The sequence below is a fragment of the Vespula vulgaris genome, chromosome 2 (genome assembly GCF_905475345.1).
Source record: "Vespula vulgaris chromosome 2, iyVesVulg1.1, whole genome shotgun sequence".
Classification (NCBI taxonomy): Eukaryota; Metazoa; Arthropoda; class Insecta; order Hymenoptera; family Vespidae; genus Vespula; species Vespula vulgaris.
In genome coordinates, this window is record NC_066587.1 from 1,745,429 (window position 1) to 1,767,069 (window position 21,641).

Below are 21,641 nucleotides of genomic sequence, written 5' to 3' on the forward strand. Positions count from 1 at the left end.
AAACAAAAATGAAAAAGAAAAAAAAGAAAAAAGAAATATATTTTGCAATCACTAAACACTTCAATGTCGTCGTGTGTATGTGTGTGCAAGTGTGACAAATAAGCACGCATACACGCACATAGAAATGGAGGGTAAGAACGTTCGCGTGCATTTTGATGTCGCAGAACTCGCCTAGTACTCTCCTTTCTCTATCTATCTGTTTGTCTGTCTGTCTATCTCTTTCTCTCTTTCTCTTTCTTTTTTCTTTCTTTATTCCTTCTTCAATCGCCTTGACTTTCAACAGCTTCGTAGTCTCCGTAAGCGACGTATTCGTCCTTAATTTTGCATTCCGTAACGATACGAGTTAACAAGTAGGAATCAGTCATCGATCTCTAGATCAAAAATGTCGTTCTTTTCGTCCAGTCAATCTTATAAAAAAAAAAAAAAGAAAAAAGGTCAATTGATCGATCGACTAAATCGAATATACAAGATAAATCACACACACACACACACACACATGTTAATCGTTACTTGTTTTATTTGTTAACATTCAAAAGAAAGAGAGAGAGAGAGAGAGAGAGAGGCAAAATTAATTAATTAAATTATTCATAGACGTAAGAATTCAAAAAAGAAGGAAAAAAAATGGATTTGCGTCAAGCAAAGAATTTTTGTCCGATCATTGTAATATTTTGTTAATCGTTTAAAAAATCGATCGATCGATCGATCAAGTCGTATATACGAGATAAATCATATATACGTAAATCGTCTCTGTTTTATTTGTTAACGTTCGAAAGAGAGAAAGAGAGAGAAACTAAATTAATTAATTGTTATTCATAAATATAAGAATTAAAAAAAAAAAAAAGAAAAAATAAAAATAGATTCGTGCCAATCTTTGTAAGCAATTTTTGTAAGCATCATCGTAATTGTCAAAAAATCGATCGACTATTCAAGATAAATCATATATATGTCGATCGTCTTTGTTCATTTCTGAACACGTTCGAGAATAAGAATTTAAAAAAAAAAAAAGAAAAAGAAAAAAAAAACAGAAATAAAGACAGAAAAGAAAAAGAGAAAAAGAAAAAGTAGGTTCGTGCCAAGGAAGCAATTTTTGTCTCAACATTTTGTAATAGTCTTTACATTTGAAAACTCGACTCTTATTATTGCCAGAGGAAGGAACAATTTGCATTAATGATCTTCGATCTTGTGATTAGCTGTCAATGATCGCAAATGAATAATCAATACCGATAATCTTTCTTTCGTGACAGAACGTGGGCGTTTATCGTGGGTAGTGTTAATTGTCCCGCTTGTTAAAATGTTACAAGAAATTATTTTTCAAGATTCCTATCAAAAATATATATATACATACGTATGTGCGCATATATATATATATATATATTAAATCATTAATAATCAATTTATTAAAATTAATTTTAATCAAAGAATTCAAAAATGTTGAAATGAAAACGCATAAGCGTATTAATTATTTTCATTAAACATTTATTTCATTCTATCGCACACAACATTATAATTATTATCATGTATAGTAAATAGAACGTTACTATACACACATACATAATATTATATAATATATATATTGTATGATATCGTAGATTAAATGATAGATATTACATTACAATAAATAGCAAATGATCACACACATATATACACGTACAAACACACATGTATTACAATCTATCACAAATAATACAATAGCTATTATATTACAATATAAGATGCATTATCATAGACATTTATCTACCTGTTGATTTATCAAAGATTGTTTCGATTTTTATAAAACACCTTTATCGATCGATCGATCGATCTTCATCGATAGTCTATCGATAGTCTATCGATCGATTTCCATCCACAATAGGATTTAACATCTGAGAATTCAGATCGCACAGATCGATCGGTTGGATATCACAACGAAGGAACGATGCGCGACGAGAATAGTTTGACCCAGACCTTAAACGACTCCGAGGTCGGCAGCCGAGAGCGGACCGTCGAACGGCGCCTTTTATATTTCGCTCGGTAGCCTCGACGAGAAGCCGCAGACTTTACTACGGTTACTTGCTTCATTCTTTCTCTCTCTATCTCTCTCTCTCTTTCTTGCTCTCTCTATTCCTCTCTAACTTTTCTTATTTATACGTATGTATCCATGTACGTACTTCAAAGCGAGTTCCTTGTGCCGCGACATCGATATTTTATGATTTAGGCATCGATTTTTTGTTTCTTTTTATTTTTTTTTTATTTTTTCAATTTTCCTCCTTTTATTTTTCTTTTTTTTTTTTCTTTTTTTTGAAGGGAAAGAAATATTCTAACTAGATAGAAAATTATTAGGAAATTGTTCCGAAGGTTTCTTTCTTTTATTTATTTATTTTTTAGGTTTATATATATATATATATGTTCTTTTTTTTTTTGTACGTTGGTGTATCATCTAGTGTACATCGACATTTTTTAATTTTCATTTCATCGCTTTTTTTTTTTTTTTTTTTTAATGGGAGAAATATTCAAACTTCGATAGAAAATTATTAGGAATTTTGTTGAGTTTTCGAACGTTTCTTTCTTTTTTTTTATATATATATTGTATATAGATATACGTAATTTGTAACAAGATCCTTGTGTCGTCATACAGTAATTTCTTACTTCGAGATAGATGTTATTTTTTTCGAAAGAAATATTGAAGTTTTAATAGGAAAAAAAAAAAGAATTACTCGAACGATTAAATCAATTAAACGTAGTTGTACGATCGAGAAGGATCTTGATATCGAATCGTAATTTTGTTTGTTCTTTTCTTTTTACAGATAGAATGGATGACGATTCGACCATTTAGTACGAGATAACAGAAAGACGGAAGGGTCTTGAATAATTTGAAAATAATTCAAAAGAGGAAGAAGAAAAAGAGGAAACAAATCAACAAACAAACAAACAAACAAACAAACAAACAAAACGACAAAAGAAAAACAAGAGAGAAAAAAAAAAGAAACAAGAAGAATAAAAAAAAAAGAAAAGAAAAGAAAAGAATAGAACATTTCAATTAACAGAATAAGAAAAAGGGGAGACGAAAAGGAAAGACGAAAGATAGATAAATTTCCTTATCCTTTGAAAAGATTCACAAGGTGATAAATATATAGGTGAATTCGCAGAGAAGAGGATGAATCGATCGATCGGATCTTTTCTTTGGAAGCGATGTCAGCGATCGAAAATCGTAACGTCGACGATCGAACGTCTTTGACGATATCGAAGGGAAAGAGAAATTTTGATAGATCGTTTGATAGATATAAATTACGTAATTGACATTTTTTTTTTTTTTTCCCCAAAGAAGATCAACAATAAAAAGAAATATAACAGAATAGAATTCGATGGACGACTGCGAAAGTGATCTATTTTTATCTATATACATATATACATGTGTGTGTTCATACCACACCCTCATCCTTTTCCCTTTTCATGATCGACACTTCGTACTAAATTCGTGATCGAACTATTTTGAATGTTGATCATCGTTCTAACGACTAATGTGTACGCGTTTAAGGCTCGCCGAAATGTCGCGTATTTCTAATCGTGCTGTTAGCACGATAGCCGCGTCTATCGGTATCCTATTATTAGTGATATTCTTGGTGATTTTATGGACCGGTTCATGGAACACACGTGTTATCGAGAAAACCAACAAGGAAGTAATTGGCTACGGGATGAGAAACTCGAGCGAACAGTCGATTAGTGTTTTCCATTTGATCGAAGAAGATACGAACGTATTGAATACAACGATAAACGAGAGAACAACGACTACCGCATTCAACGAACGTGAGTTTTACTTTTTTTTTTTGGTATTTATTTTTGTTTTTGTGCGTTTTTTTTTTTTTTTTTAATCAGTGTTTCATATATCTAATCGATAAATTTTGTTATTTGTATTTATGAGAAATATACAAACTTATTAGCGCGATACACTTATATCTGTATAATTATCTAGTTGCTATTTATATTATTCTAATTTAACTAATTTTGATATATATATATATATATATATATATATATATAAATAGAATATATAGAATAGTTTAGATATGTATATTTAATTTTATATGTATTTTTAGTAATATATGTTTTAGTAAGGATTACTTAATATTCAGTGAATAATTAGGATATGGATTAACGAATTAAATTTTTATAATACGGATCGTATCGCTATGTAATTTCAAAGTTAGATCACGTTGAAGAAACTTTGGTATCAATTCGATCTATAAAAAAAAAAAGACAGAGAAAAAAAAGATATACTATACTATAAAAGATATACTATAACTTCCATTATAATCAATTTCTTATTTGAGAGAGAATCAAGCCAATATCTTTCACCTACTTATCGGTCTATTTCTGAACTATAATACTTCGGTGCAACACTATAATCTCTTTCTTTTCCTCTTTTGAATTTCGCAAAGGAGGCATTTGCGTGGGAAAACTATAACTACTACTTTATTATAATAAACTTCTTGTGAGAGAGAATCAAGGCAATATTCTCCACTTATCTATCCATATATATCTCTGAACTAATATCAATATTATAATAGATATTAACAATTAATTAATCAATATATATATATATATGTTTCTAGTATATTTAATATATCCAGTATATTTCTAATAAATAAATAAATATACACTATATATTATATATATTATTTTACACTAATAAACAATAATAATTACTATATATATATATATATATATATATATATATATATATACATATACACATATACATATAGATATACATTTCTCTCTCTTTCAAATCTTATGAAGAAGATATTTGCTACTAATATACATTAATAACTAATATTTCTCTCTCTCTCTCTCTCTCTTTTTCTTTCTTTATTTCTCTCTCTCTCTCTCTCTCTCTTTCTTGAATCTCTTAAAGGAGGCATTAGCGAGGAGCGCCGCTCGGGGAAAGCTAGAACGTCCAGACGTCCTTGTAAGGCCGCTGCTCCAAAGCAGCACCCACACCTTCACCTACACCTACATACATCTCCTCCTTCATATCCTCCTCTTACATCTCCACCTCCTCCTCCTCCTTCTCCTCCTCCTCCTCCTTCTTCTTTTCCTTTTTCTTCTTTCTATCGCCTCGATGTCTACCTTTATTCCTACTTACACCTAACACTCCCAGCTCATATCCTCTCAAAGTATCCTTCTTTGATATACATACATAGATATATATACATAGATATATATATATATATGTACACATACACACATATATATATATAGTCATGAAACGAACAAGTAATCTCGTACGAGACTCGTTCAATCTACGTGCCTTTCGAATTATCTCCCCAACGCTAATGATCATTAATTGTGTACCGGAATTGCTGACTCATTTCTACGTGACATATACCTTTACAATATATATGTATGTACCTGTGTGTGCTCATTAAATCGAATTAAAATCTTACCCTATACGTGTGTGACTCACCAATATATTTCACACATGGAATTCTCTCTCTCTTTTAATAGATGCACACAATTTTTGAATCAATGATTTTATTTCCCTAGAAAGAGAAAGATATATATATATATATACACACACACCTAATTATTGTCTCTCTTACTCGATATTTATGACTCATAAATATATTTCACATATAGAATCTCTTTATCTATCTATCTATCTATCTATCTATCTGATTTCTCTATCTCTTTCTTAGATGTACACAATCATTGAATCACTGATTTTATTTCTTTATAGAAATAAAGAGAGTAAGAGAAACAAATAAATAAATAAATAAATATATATATATATACACACATATATATCTAATTATTCTTTTTTATTTTCAAAAATATATCACGAATAGAATTAAATTTTTTTTTCTTTCTATTAATATATAAATATATAATTATTGTCTGTTTTACTCGAATTGACTCTCTCTCTCTCTCTCTCTCTCTCTATATATATATATATATATATATATATATATATATATATATATATATATATATATATAATTATCTCTCTGATCTTTGCAAGATTACTCACAGTCTATAAATTTTCTTATACCTTCTCTTTGCACCTACATTTGCATCAGATTCTCGTACGTATCCTATAATGTGTAAATACATGTATTTATGTTACCTACATATATACACAGATCGTTAAAAGTTTACTCCTTTCAATCTGCAGATACACATAGATGTATCTAAATACATGTAACATAATACCTCTTGATTATTTTCAAACGTTACTTATCTTCTTTCACATTTTCTTTCTTTTTTTATTATTAGCTTACGTGAAATATTACGATCCGATCTATCGATCGATCGATCAAAAAAAAAAAAAAAAAGAAGAAGAGAAGAAAAACATCATTATTTCCTTTAAAGTTCTTGTTCAGTATATAATACACACACACACACAAAACGATCGTAGCATCTTTTCAAGCTTTTCTTCAGATATCTATCAACACGGTGAGCTAAAAGTTCACAGGTGATCGTAAAGATCAATTTTTCGATGCTTCTCAAATTAATTTTCTCTTCTTTTCTCTTCTTTTTCTTTCTTTCAGATTATAAAACTACGATTAACTCGTTAAATTATAATATTAATTACAAATTTAAGATGTTTCGAAAGAGCGTACTTAATTGTTTTTTAAATACCATCTAAAAATTTTTTACCAACCGTACCATCTTCTCTTTCTTTTGATTACGATCACACGTGTCGAATTTTTTCTCTCTCTCTTTCTTTTTTTCTCTTCCCGTACATATTTACATACATGTACATATATGCAACACAACTCTATTACTTCGATAATTCTTCTTGATCCTTTTTACGAGATCGTCGATTTATTACGATTGAAATTTTCTCCAGTGGAATAACCTCGATTACGTTACGTAGTCGAACCAGCACAGCACGTGTTCCTCATGTATCGACGTCACGGGACTTGCTACGATAACTATCGATAAGAAAAAGAAGAAGCTATGAGATAAGAGAATAGATATTTAAATATGCGTGTAAACGTATATGTATATTATGTACATAGATACATATATATATATATATATATATATATATATATATATATCGAATCGCAAGATTACTCGTATAAATTTCAATTTCAATTATGTTTTATTTTCTTTTATTTTTCTTTTCTTTTTTCATTTTATTTTATTTTTCTTCTTTTTTTTTCTTTCATTTGACTTAATTTGATTGAATTTAATTTGATTTGATTTGATCTTTTTTTATTTTATTTTTATTTTTATTTATTTATTTTTTTTTAATTGTATGCTTATAATGTAGGTATACGTGTAGATAGGTGTATGTATATATGTACGTATATGTTCTGTTGCAGAGAACGAACTCGTTTACTTGATCATGATCACTGTGAATCGCTTTTGATCATATATTTAGATAAGAATATTAATTTATGTATATTTCTTATCTATTAACGATTTTAATCGTACAACTTCTAATACGTAGATATTATCGTACACGATCGATCGATTATAAATGATTTTATAACGAGATAATTTCATTTATGAATACGTATGAATACGTATTCTTGTATGTTTTAGTTTCATTCATATTGTAGTATCATTTTATTAATACATTTTTTGATCAATACTATACCAATACACCGATACATACATACATATATATATATATATATTATTTATCAAAAAATATATTAATAAAAATATAATACGCTATAAATAAAAATGAAACATGCACACGCGAATACACACATAAATTTGCTGATGCAAGAATTACAAATAATACTAATATTTTCATTCATATTAAAGTCACGTGAAAAAAAAGAAAAAGAAAGAGAGAGAAAGAGAAAGAAGCAGAAAAATAATTATATTGATTTCATGTCCTTCACGAAGGAAATTGCCAAGGTGAAGTGACATTCTCAACTTTAGAAAAAGAAAAAGAGAGAAAGAGAAAGAGTGAAAGAAAGAGAGAGAGAGAGACAGACAGACAGACAGACAGAGAGAAAGAAAAAGAGAGAGAGAGAGAAAGAGAGAGAATTATCTCTCTCTTAAAGGATTTCTTCGTACTAGTTTCTTTACGTTAGCACCATCAAGCAAGCAACGCAGCGTTCGCATATAATGTGAACACATTCGAAACGTTCTTCTTATTTCTTCTACTTCTCTACTTCTCTACTTCTTCTTCCCTCTCTCTCTCTCTCTCTCTCTTAACATACATACATATCTACTTTTTAACGTAAAAAGAAAATGAAAAAAGAAATAAGAAAAATAAAAAAAAAAGAAAATGAAGACACACACGTACACACATATACACACGACGTACACGTGGGACATAGCACACGCACCTATATGCATGCGCATGAGCACGCGCGCGCGCGCATACATACACACAAACACACATAGCACTCTTTTGAGTATGTTAGACGAGAAAACTTGTACTTTGAGAAACGAGGAAGCGTATTAACGTAATCGTGCAAGCTAACAAAGACAACGACAACGACAACGACAACGACAATGACAACGACGAGGACGAGGACAAGACATGATGACGATAACATCGTATGATGCTGAAAGTGCGTGACACCATAGAGGCTCGTATTTCTTTAAGGATCAGCAGATACGGATACGTCACGTGTTTTAACATTGCGTTAGACCTATTTGTCTTACTAAACCTCCCTGTCCCCTCAATTCCTCATTCTCAACCATCCCCCTTACCGATCTCACCCACGTCCTCAATGACGTCCTACTTAATCCTAATGGGATTTTCCAGGTTTCTTTCTTTTCTTCTTTCTTTCTTTCTTTCTTTCTTTTTCTTTTCTTTTTTTTTTTCTTCCTTTTTTTACCTTTTTACTTTTCCTCTTAAATACTAATTTTTATTCACTTTAGGATATTTCGTGCTCGTATCGCCTACGATTATTATATTTATATTTATATTTATATGTTAGAGAAGAAGATTCTAATGTAATAGTAATGAGTTATTAAATGGCAAATTTAACCGAGCATTATTTTCGTCGATTAATTTTATATATTGTATATGGTTAGATGTTCTTTATATAAAGTTTAATATCATCTAAGAGATTAATTTTTCTCTCCTTTCTTTTTTTTTTTTTTGTTTTAGATACTAATCAAATTATAAGTTTATATAATAAGGGTATCGTAAGAATATAAATGCTTCCTTTTTTCTTTATTTTTCTTTGGAAAATTTTCTATTCCTCGTCGTAGTGGGACTAGTACAATCGTATTCGTATAATAATCGAATCTTCTCTTTTTCTCTTCGACAACATTTTTGCTCAAGTTCATGGATTACGTTTAAAAGTAAAGGAGAACTGGCGATCAGGTGATACTCCGAAAGTAAGAGCACATAAAGTCTTGGTAGACTGCGTGGCGACGACCTCCGACCAAACCGGCCGATCCACCTGAAATACGTTTCAATGTATATGTCGTGTATCTGTGTATGTGTGTATGTGTGTATGTGTTCTCTCTCTCTCTCTCTCTCTCTCTTCTTCTTCTTCTTCTTCTTCTTCTCTCTTTTACTTTACTTCCACTCTTGCAGTTTACGAGTTTTCTCGGACGTCCCTTAAACAGGCTTCGTGTATAATATATACTACATTGGTATGATGACTCATCGATCCTTTGAGATCTAACATAAGAAAGATCTCAACGAACGAATTTCTAAATATTCAAAATTTAACATTAAATTTTGATCGATCGTATAGATCTATCTTGACAAGATTGATTTAATTCGATCGTTGTTAAAAAAAACGATAATCGTCGAATGTGAATTTTCTTTCTTTCTTTTTTTTTCTTTCCTTTTTCTTCGTTCACTTATGCGGATTGATCCGATTTATATCAATGATCCTATCCGTATCTATAGCATTAGGAAAAATATCAATCTTTTTTCAATTTTTAAATCGGATCCGATATAGTTTGGATTATTTGATCTATATTAAAAAAAAAAAAAAGAAAAAGGGAAAAAAAGAGTATTTTTCATTTTTTTAAATACGATATAATACAGATTGGATCGTTCGATCATTCGATCTATATTAGATAAAAAAAAGTAGACATTTATCTTCACTTTTTAAATATAATCCAATATTTCAATTCAATTTGGATCATCGAATCTATATTGGATTAAAAAAATATATAGATCGTCATAAACCATTGGATCTAGATTTACAATTTAATCTAGATTTGTTGAGTCATAAAAAAAAAAAAAAAAGAGAAAAGAACAAAAACGAAAAAGAAACTTCTACAAAGATTTACACATACACACACACACACACGTGCACACATCCTACAGACACCTGTTTCTTTCCGAGTTAAATTGTTATGAGAAAGGAAAAATAGGCTCGTCAGTAAAAAGATATAACCATAATCGGCGTGTACCAGTGACACTCTTCGTCTTAGCTCATTGCAACATCGTATAATAATTTTTGTTGCCGTTAGAACATCATCATCATCATCATCATCATCATCATCATAATCTTCATCATTATCATTATCATAATCTTCATCGCCATCATCATCATCATCATCATCATCATCAACAACAACGCCAACATCTTTTTCTTTTTCTTCTTTTTTCTATTTACGTATTTTTTCTAATGTTCGTTAAAGTATTCTCAAAGGAGGATGAGATTCGTGTATCACATCCGTTTTATGTATAGTATTCTTGAATAAGAGAAACGACGACGAAAGGTCAGCCGTTTCGAAAGTCTTTAACACCTGGCCGATCATCACCAATGACAATCGATGACTTCGCGTCGTCACGATAACCTCGAAAGAGAAATCGAATGTTCTTATCGTTTCATCTCGCTTTTTTTTTTCGAGGAAAAATAATTGTTATCTTTTATCTTTTTCTTTTTTATTCTCTCTCTCTCTCTCTCTTTTGTTATTTTTCTTATTTTTGTTCTATCCATTGAAAGGATTAATCTCATAATTATTTAGTGATCATTTTTATCAAATATTTTTCAAGTGTTGTTTAAAGGGGGACAAAAACAAATTTAATTTATTTATACGTCGATATTTGAAATTTGCAAGACTCGTTGCTTGAAACAAAAGAAAATATCTAATAGTTAATTGTCTGTTGATTAAAAATAAAATGAAAAGTATCTATTCTAATTAATGAATTTCTCTTAACAACTGAAAAACGTAAAATGTGTTGCTTGACAAAAAAAATCTGTCCTAATTATCTTATCAGAAATTTGTCAACAGCTGTGTTAGATCTCTTGCTTAAAAAAAAAAAAAAAAAAAAAATGAAAAAAAGAATTTATATATATATATATATATATATATATATTCTAATTAACGAATTTTTCTTAGCAACCATATAAGATGTGTTGCTAGAAAATAAAAAAGAAAAGAAGATTTATCTTAATTACGAGTCACTCTTATCACGAATTTGTCAAGCAACGATCTTCTGCTTCAAAAAAAGAAAAAGAAAAGAAATAAAAAAAAAAAGAGAGAGAGAATAAAAATCTATCCCAATTATCACTCACGAATTTGTCAACAGTTTGATTAGATCCGTTGCTTGAGAACAAAACAAAACAAAACAAAACAAAAAAAGAGAAAAATAAAAAAAAAAAAGAAAAGACGTAGAAAAAATAACATAAATAAAAATCTCAACTAATTACTAGTAAAAACCCTTATCAGAAATTTGTCAAGAGCCGATGTAAAATTTGTTGCTTGAACGAAAAAGGAAAAAAGAAAAAAATAAAAAAAGAAATAAAAGATTAAAATAAAAATTAAAATGAAAATTAAAATTAAAAGGAAAAAAAAGAATGTAGTAATAGGAAAAACCGGTTTGACGTTAGATACGAGCCTCCTAAAATCATGCTAGATTTTTCTTCGATCGACGATATCGTTTAACAAGTAAGTAGTAGGCACATAGGTCGTAACACTTACATATGTATTTCGCCCACGTGATTGTCAACGGTATAATCAGCTTGTTCGTTGTGTAATCTCGACCGACTATACATACATACATACATATATATATATATATATATATATATATATATATATATATTACATGTGCATACACGTATACCTATCTATGGTTCTTTTAAAGAGACTTAGAATAAGATTACAACAGTGTTGTTAGGACCATAGAAAATTTCTTTTTCGAAGATATCGCGGCATTTATACTTTGATCTGTGTCCAAACTTGTACCTTTTATATATGTACGTATTCAAGATCGAAATGAAGATAAAGGTCGACGTGTTCGTGTTCGCTCAGCTGATTCGTCATCGCTATGGCTCGTCCTGCTGTTTCTTTGGCGAAGAAAAAGAAAAAAAGAAAAGAAAAAAAAAAAATGAAAGAAAAAAAGGAAGAAAGAAAAATACACACTCCTAAGACACGTCGATGGTCCCCATCGATTTACGAATTCGTGTGATGATTAGGAAAGACTGGTTGTTTCTGGAAAAAGAAAAAAAAAAAGAATCATCGATTTTTAGCTTCAATTAACATTTTCGATTGATTCATAATCGATGTTTTTAAGGATATATATACATATATATATATATAAATAGATAGGAGAAAATGATTTACATTTATTTTGTAGAAAAAATATGCTTCTAATCGAAGTAATCTAATTTGAGATTCCATATAGCTTAATTTATTTCTGCATTAACATAAAAATTATATAACGAGTATGTTACATGGTAATATTAATTATACTATTTGTAAGTGATTTATAGAAAATTGTATGGGGATATAATGCGTCACTTGCTACCACGGTATATAATATATATTTAATTCAAATCGAAAACTTCTTATTAGATATATTATTAAATATATTTCGATCTATACAATTATTATCTAGTTAAGAATTTATTGCAGAAAATATTGTCAAAATATTCTTTTTTAAATGCTTTTTTTTTCTTTTTCTTTTTTTTTTTGATAATAATTAAAACATTCCAAATAATATATAACTAATTAAAATAAAAATTTATATTTTTAATTAAATTACATATATATGTATACATGTGTCTGATTTCAAAGTTAAATGAAGTTTCATAAAGAGAAATTATTTTTGGATGAAATAAAGAAGTAAAAAGATAAAAAAAAAAAAAAGAAAGAAAGAAAAGAATATATAAAAGAGAGGGGAAAAGAAAAAGAAAGAAAAAGAAGTTAAGTAAGGCAATCCAACAAAAATTTTGTCAACAGAGTGAAAGAGCTCGGATTTAGTTTAGTCGTTGTTTCTACCTAAAATATTTATTCGCAGTCATTCCTAACAGGTTACGATCGTTAGTCACGTACACAGTATTAACGCAACACTCGATATTTCCTTCTCTTTCTCTCTCTCTCTCTCTCTCTGAAAGCAACTTATACATTTTGTCGATTCTTCGCGTGACCATATCGCAAATATAGTCGAGAAAAGTTATAGTTCTCGAGGAACAACGTGACGACGTTATTATTACATATTATTATAGTTATTTTAGAACGTTCACTCGTAAAATAACTTTACCGATTTTTTTGTTTTGTTTTCAAGATAAATATTAATACGATAATATTTTCAATGAATTTTTATATCTCGATGATCTTATCGTTCAATAAATGATAATATATTGATATTATATTTAGAAATAAATTTTTAATTAAATGATAATGATTATGAGAGAAAAATTATTGCACGAGATATATATATATATATATAATTATTAACACGTATATTAAAAAATTATTAAGAAGAAAGAAATAGAGAAAAAGAGAAAACGCTTACTTACAAAATTCGATATGAAAGTTTTCAATTTTAACAAGAGAAAACAAAAAGAAGTAAAATTTATCGATTTATTAACGAATCGCAAAAAGATTTACCTTATTAATAAAACTTTATAATGAAATATATTTCTGAACACGTCGTAGATAAAAGTAAAAAAAAAAAAAAAGAAAAAAAAAAAAAAGAAAAAAAAAATACGAGAAACGTACAAATATTTTTTTCATTTATTTCATTCGATTTGTACATCGGATTATTATTAATAAAAAATAAAAAAAGAAAGAAAATGAAGATATATAAAGATAATGTATGTAATATGAAATATGAAAAAAAAAGAAAAAACAAAAAATACACGATATATTCTACATACAAATATAAATTTCTACGATGTAAGATAAAAGGTCTCGATGATTACGAGAGGTTGTTCACTCGAGTTAAAAGAAACCCCCAATGGCGAGGGTTCGTTCATTGTCAGAGAACGATATCGATAGCACCAACTATTTCTATACTATATCTAGAGTTGGTCGAACAAACCGGTCGATAAATCTTTTCATGGCGCTCCTTTGGAATTCGCCCGGAACTCTCTCTCTCTCTCTCTCTCTCTCTCTCTCTCTCTCTCTCTCTCTCTCTCTCTCTCTCTTTCTCTCTCTCTCTTTCACTCTCTCTTTCTTTCTCTTTCTCTTTCTTTTTCTCTCATGACTTACTCATTTTTAACACTATTTTTAATCTTTTTTTTTTTAGCCGAACGAAGCGTTAAAGAGAACTGGACGATATTAAAATTAAAATCGGAGAATAATTTCTTTTTCAAAGGAATTCAAAATTTTTTTTACAAAATTTTCTTTCGCGAATCCAACGAGATACCGATCTTTTCTTTTCTTTTCTTTCAAGTTCAAAAAATGTTGAGGATGTTCAAAATCAATCATTTTCGCTTACTCATTTTTAATTCTGTTTTTAGTTTTCTCTTTTTTCTTTCTTATTTTTTTTTTTCTCGAGCGATAATACGTTTGATATTTTTTTTTTTATTTTTTTCCAAAGAATTCATTCTTTCAGAATTTTCTTTCGTGAATGCGATATGACGTTCTGATTTACTCTTTTTCTTTCTTTCTTTCTTTTTTTTTTTAACATTCAAGAAACGTCGAGAATTCTCAATAACGTTTTTAAAATTTATTCTTACAGAATTTTCTTTTACGAAGATAATAAGATACTATTTGAAATCATTCCTTTTAAACTGTCAATGATTATTTAAAAATGGCATGACATTTTCAAACTTTAATAATAGAACGTATTAAAACGACTCTTGAATCCGTTCTCTTAAAGAATTATCATTATCTAAATATAAGATTTTAATATCTTTTTAACAAATTTTTCCAACTTCTCAATAATCGTATACAAATAACAAGACTCTTCTAATCCACTCTAGGACAATCGAAAATATTGAAATATTTTCTAAAAGAAAGAATTTCCGTTTTCATTGATCGATGAAAATAAAATCAACGATCGATAATAACAGTCGTATACGCGCACAAAAATACGAAATGTAGGTCATAAATAATAAAAAGAAAGAAAAAGAAAAAGAAAGAAAGAAAAAAACAGAAAAAAAATTTTATTTGTTGAAAAACTTTTTGGAGTCAAGGTTGCGTCAGAGGAAATGTGTATGCATGCATAACATGTATACGTATGTATATACGTATGTATGTATATATGTATATATAATTTTTTCTTCTTTTTCTGATCCCTATTGGAGATGACGGTGATGATAATACCGACAGTTAAAAGCGCCCACTTTAGTATGGTGATACACCTTCGGGCAGTAAGAGCACGCATTGTTAAAGTAATGAGACCCCTGGGCCCGTACCTCCTGGACCCCACCCCTTTGTTGTGCCCTACCCTGCCCTTCCCTGACTTGGCCTGGCCTATTCTGTAAGGCCCTACCCTGTATAGAGCTAACGCCCAATCCTTTGCCTCGGTCAGTGCCAACGATTAACAATGAAATAATAAAAAAACAAGAGAGAGAGAGAGAGAGAGAGAGAGAGAGAGAGAGAAAAGTTTTACCTTGAGGCAACATTGTTACTTCCTGTTAGTGAACAATACCTAACGTAATTACCGACCTAACGAATCTATGAACGTTTAATTAAATTTTATTTCATCGTTTCACATAACGAGACCAAGATCTTAATTATTTATAATTGATATAGAGATCAAAGATATTTAATCAATTTTGCATATACGATTGATATATTTATGTAATGATAATTTTTTTTTTCTTTTTTGTGTGCGTGTAGTGTAGTATACAAGTGTTCGTGCATATATAAAATATAGGAAAAATTTATTGCTCAATTATTTTTATATTGAAGACTTTTTTTTTCTTTTCTTCTTTCTTTCTTTTTTTTTTTTTATGAGAGCTCTACTCTATTTTCTTTTTTTTTTTAGTTTTCTATGTATAGGTAGGAATATAATCTTTATATTGGATTCTCCTTTATTTTTCTTTTTTTTTTTTATTGTTATTATTATTATTATTATTATTGTTATGAAAATTATTGGTTTCTTTGGTTTAAAGAAATTTAAAAAATAAATAAATAAATAAAATTGAAAAATGTTTCAAAAGTGCGATTTTAGTTTTTATAAAAATACTTTTACTATAAAAAATCAAGTCCACTGAAATATAAAGTATTTTCGGATTGGACGTATGACAAATTTCTTCTCGTAATTATATTAAAATAACAAGCCCTTTTTATAATATTTCTTTGGCAAAGATGAAAAGCATCGATCTAATCGAATATATACATCTATGATACATATGTACATACATACACACGAACCTCGAAAATGGCTAATGGAAAAATGTTTGGCACGATGCCAATGTTCATTCGAATCGAACAAAGAAGTTTACGCTTTTGATACACGTTCGTCTAGAAAGTTCAAGAGCATTTCAGTCTTATCCTATCACCCTAAAGATATATACATACCTATACATATCTATCTATATATATATAATATATATATATATATATATTTACGTCTTAGATTGTACGTAAAGTTCGTGCCGATAGTCTTCCATCTTCAAGGAGATAAAAAATTAAGATAAAAGATTAAATAAATAAATAAAAAAAGATAAAAAATAAAAAAAGAATGAAAAAAGAGAAAAGAAAGAAAATTATAAAAATTAAATCAAGTATTTATCTTCGATATATGTAAAAAACTAATTCATTATATACATGTATATAAAAAATTAAATATATATATATATATATATATATATTTAATTAAATACACATATACGAACTTACATACGACGAATTAAAAAGTCATATGTATGTATATATATATATATATATATTCTACAAAAACGTACATATTTTATTTTACTTTACTTTCTTTACCTTTTTCTCTTCTTTTTTTTTTCTTTGGTCAAATCTAATTTTTTAATATTAATAATAAAATGAAAAAAAAAAAAAATTTTTTTTTCTTTTTAACTTTTTCATGCGCAACAACAAAATTTTTACATTTCGAATAAACGCATACGCAGATGAGAATATATGTGAACTTTTCGAACAAGTAAATACATATGTATCTATATGTTTATGATAATAACAGTATTTTTCTTCTCTCTCTCTCTCTCTCTCTTTTTTTCTTTTCTTTTCTTTTTTTCTTTTTTTAGGAAACTATTTTCATTGAATTTTCAAGGTAATTACGTGTTGGAGAAACATTTGTCGAAATATTTTCGATCTTAGTATGAATCGTCGAGTCAATTCCTATGAAAATGTTTAGAGAAACGTGCTCTCACGAACGTGTCTGGCGATGATATTGGCAGTAGGTCGTGTCTTTTACGGCTTCACGTTCGATCTTTAAAGCGAAAATCTCATTCTCAAGGTTAAAAGCTTGGCTAAAATCGCAACGGACGGACCGGACGCGGCCATGAAGCTGCTGAAACGTTCTTTATTCTCCCGTTAAAAGTTCGATTCGTCCTGTAGAGAGATACATACGTACTGTAAATTCGTTTGTGTGTGTTTGTTCCGACACACACACACACACACAACGATTATTTCCTATTGGTGTTGTTTTTAAAATTATTTTCAAGAGATCTGATTCGATTAAAAAAAACAAGATTTTAATACAATTATACGTAAGATAAACGAGATCGTTTTGGTTGATCGATTCAATTTTAAAAATATCGATTATCGATTTACGTCTCAAGATGGCCGCTCGACGTTATTTTCAAATTTGTATTTTGTGTCATATAAGAAAATAGAGATGAAAGACACTTGAATATAATTTTTTTTTTTATATTTCTTAACAATGTTTACGAGTGATCGATTCAATTTTAAAAATATCGATTATCGATTTACGTCTCAAGATGGCCGCTCGCGCTAACTTTTGAATTTCTATTTTTGTTGAGACGAAAGAAACATAAAACTAATGTTCTTTAATACGTTCTAACAATATCTACGATACTACGTACCAACTTATAAGATATTCGAATTTAATTTAATTTAACGGTAAGAATCAAATCGTAAATTGGTTTACATCTTCCAATAATATATAAATATTTTTTCAAAATGTCCTTGTCGAAAGGTTAATCTATTCGGGTGTATAAATACATGTTATCGTTTTATTTTAAAACTTCTTGATAAATTTACGCGCCGTTTATCTTTTATTAACTTAGAATTTTATTTTTTGTTAACGTAACTTTTGACGTATCGAAATCCGTGAATTTCTCTTAAAAGGATTTCTTATGAAAAAATTTAATCATAGTAAAGTGTTTATAAAAAAAAAAACGCATAGATAAATATTTAGAATGTAGGTGCACTTTACAAAAAGATTTCGAGCTAATTTTCTTTCTTTCTTTCTTTCAGTCAAATTCGAAAAAAGTTTCTAGGCTTGTAATTTTGCAATCTGAAAGAAAAAAGTTAGTCTAAACAAAAAGAAAGGAAAAGAAAAAAAGAAAAAAGAAAAACGAAAACCAAAATAAAAATACTCTCTTGAAATATACAACATCGATCGAAAAGAGATTTTAATATTTTTTTTTCCTTCTTTCTTTTTTTAATATAATCGTCAATACAATTACATATTTTCATATACGTATATTCTTTTATTTCTTTTTTTTTTATTTTTCTTTATCTTTTATTATTCTCTCTCTCTCTCTCTCTCTCTCTCTTAGAAATATATTACAAATACCAGAGACGGTAAACTCTAGTTGTAATAAAACGATTTGTGGGTTTGGAGAGTGACTTGAGAAAGGTCATACGATAGGGAAAGGTCACTTCCTGGTGGTGACAAGACATCGACCTAGCCAGGAAAGTGATAGGATCGTTGTGGTCTACATCGATATATACTATATGTATCGATTGGTTCATACTTCCAAGAGAAGTCACCCACGCTTTACTTTTCCAAAAAAAAAAAAAAAAAAGTATACACGAGCATATTTATGCACACATATATTGACACACGTACACTGACACGAAAAGATCGAACTCTCGACTTCTCCTGCTTTCAATTTGACGTTTATCGCAGGACATATCCGTCGAAATCGAGCCATCGAAATGTAAGCAGAGAGAAGAGAAATCGTTTCCTTCCTTCAACTTCTACTTCTTCTACTTCTTCATTTCTTCTTCTTTTTCTTCTTCTTCATCTTCTTCATCTTGACTTCTATTTTTTCTTTTTTCTTTTTTTTTTTTTTTCTTTTTCCTTTCCAACAAAAATGTCATCTCCAGGAAATCACATTTAGACTGAACATTAAACTGTTAAATTCGAATTATTCTATACGTTCGTTTTTTGCATTGGAATTATGTATATAGATTTCAAAAATTTATATTACATTTGTATACGTAAATACAAAAAAAAAAAAAAAGAGAAGAAAGAAAAGAAAAATAATAAGAGAGAGAGAGGGAAATCGTTTTTCCCTCACCTCGTTTCGATTTTAATCCATAGATCCTATTGTCAAATTATATTTAAATATCTACGCGATAGGGAAGGAGAAAAGATAAAGAGAGAGAGAGAGAGAGAGAGAGAAAAGAAAAGAAAAGGAAAAAAAAAAGAAAGAGGGAAGAAGGAAGGGAAAAAAGAAACAAAATGGAAAAAGGATAATTCAAAATCAATATCGCATTATATCCATAAAAGAAAAGAAAAGAAAAGAAAAGAAAAGAAAAAGAAAAGAAAAGAGAAAAGAAATCCTCTAAGAACGATCTCAAAAATAATTTCAAACGATCTGATCTACCAGTGTTTTTAAATGTCCTAACACTTTCAAATGCACGTATCGTTATCGATCGTCCTATAGAAAAAAAAAAAAAAAAAAAAAAAAAGAGAGAGAAAGAAGAAAAATTCGATAAAGAACGAGCACAAAGAAAGAAGGATTAATGAGATAAAATTGGTGTAGAAGACGTATGAAAAAAATGAAAAAAAAAAAGAAAGAAAGAAAGAAAGAAAGAAAAAAATAGAAGGACGAGTTTGATCCATAGATCCTATTGTCGACGGATATTTAAATGTTTACGTAAGAGAAGAAGAGAAAAGGTAAAAGGAGTCTCTTTAATGTGCCGGACAATGTCGTTCGGTTCAACGACACGTGGCTTTTACTGGCGCCTAGCGAGAAACTCTCTTCCTTCGTATACGTTGCACTCTCTCTCTCTCTCTCTCTCTCTCTCTCTCTCTCTCTCTCTCTCTCTCTCTTTCTGTCTTTCTATCTTTCTCTCTCACTCTTACGAAAACGCGAATCCTCCTTCCTTTACGACTTCGTCTCGTCTCGTCTCGTCTCGTTCCGTTTTGTCTCGTTTTGTCTCTTCTTGTACCCCGACATTTAACGATCGAATCGATCGACTAATTTTATTCTATAGATTAGACTGAAATTCAAATTATTCGATATATTCGTTTTTCCACTCGACTTATTCCATATATTCGTTCTTTTTTTTTCTTTTTTTTTTTTTTTTTTTTTTTTTTTTCATTCGAATTATTCCATACATTCGTTTTTTCATTCGAATTATTTCATACATTCGTTTTTCCATTCGAATTATTCGACTAGTTTTTTTTTTTGTATTCGAATTATTATTAAGATATATATATATATATGTGTGTGTGTGTATATGAATCGCATTTTATATCGCTGTTTGAGTTTGTAATGAAATACGCGCGCGTGTGTGTCTTCTTTTTCTTTCTTCTTTTTTTTTTCTTCGTATCGTCAGAAATTTTTTTATTAGAAGAGATAGATGAAGAGAAATTAGATTTGTTATGAAAATGAATTCTACGCTTCCGTGAAATTTTGCGATTTTCCCTTTTTTTTTTTTTTTTTATTTCTGTTCTCTCTTTTCTTTTTTCATCTAGTAAACGTATGAAAAACAATTATTTTGCGGATAAAGTAGGAAAATGTTTAACACAAATATTCTCATGTATCTCCCTCTCTCTCACTCAAAAAAAAAAAAAACCTCACACACTGTAAAGATATGTGAAATTTCTTACAACTAGATTAAAAGATTCTCTTTCACGTTATCTATTTACAAAAACAAAAACAAAAAAAATAAAGAAAGAAAGAAAGAAAAATCAGAAAATTTTAAGAAGAAAAATATCCTATCTTTTTTACTTGCTTATTTATTTATTTACGTATTTATTTTTTTCTTCCAAGAATATTATCAAATTTTAGAAAAGTGCTACTGAGAAATACGCATGTTCCGTGAACGTTTTGTGCAACTGTATATCCGTCTATCGTGCATCTCTCATATCCTGTATTCTCAGTCAGGATATCAGATTATCACGTGGTTAGCATTTTTCTGTGGGCACACTGTCGACTCTCGACCCCTATAAGAATTATTTTCCCATCGTGCTTTCGTGGCTTCGTTACTTCTCATTTTTATCTTTCTTTCTTTCTCTCTGTCTTTCTCTGTCTCTCTATCTCTCTCTCTCTCTATCTCTCTATCTCTCTCTGTCTCTCTGTATCGATCTTTCTCTCTATCTATCGTCAAATAAAGCGAAAAAGAAAATTAAAAAAAAA

The 21,641-nt window shown here is 29.0% G+C and overlaps 1 protein-coding gene and 1 long non-coding RNA gene across 7 annotated transcripts in view; one reads left to right on the top strand and one right to left on the bottom strand.

The window, feature by feature from the left end:
* Positions 1-21,641, top strand: part of LOC127061459 (A disintegrin and metalloproteinase with thrombospondin motifs 9) — a 116,879-nt gene that overhangs the window by 2,114 nt on the left and 93,124 nt on the right. For all 5 annotated transcript variants that reach the window (XM_050988342.1, XM_050988346.1, XM_050988345.1 and 2 more), the window contains exon 2: positions 2,784-3,783. In XM_050988342.1, coding sequence (XP_050844299.1) covers positions 3,498-3,783 — 286 coding nt within the window. In that variant the 5' untranslated portion in view covers positions 2,784-3,497. The remainder of the gene's footprint in view (positions 1-2,783; positions 3,784-21,641) is intronic.
* LOC127061464 (uncharacterized) overlaps positions 5,991-21,641 on the bottom strand; it is a 29,529-nt gene continuing 13,878 nt past the window's right edge. The window contains exons 2-4 of one of the 2 annotated variants that reach the window (XR_007780869.1): positions 12,121-12,366; positions 6,646-6,914; positions 6,013-6,071 (exon numbers count right to left, since the gene is read on the bottom strand). This is a non-coding gene — a long non-coding RNA (uncharacterized LOC127061464). Of the gene's footprint in view, positions 6,915-12,120; positions 12,367-21,641 lie in introns of both variants that reach the window. The other variant, XR_007780868.1, reaches the window with a different exon arrangement.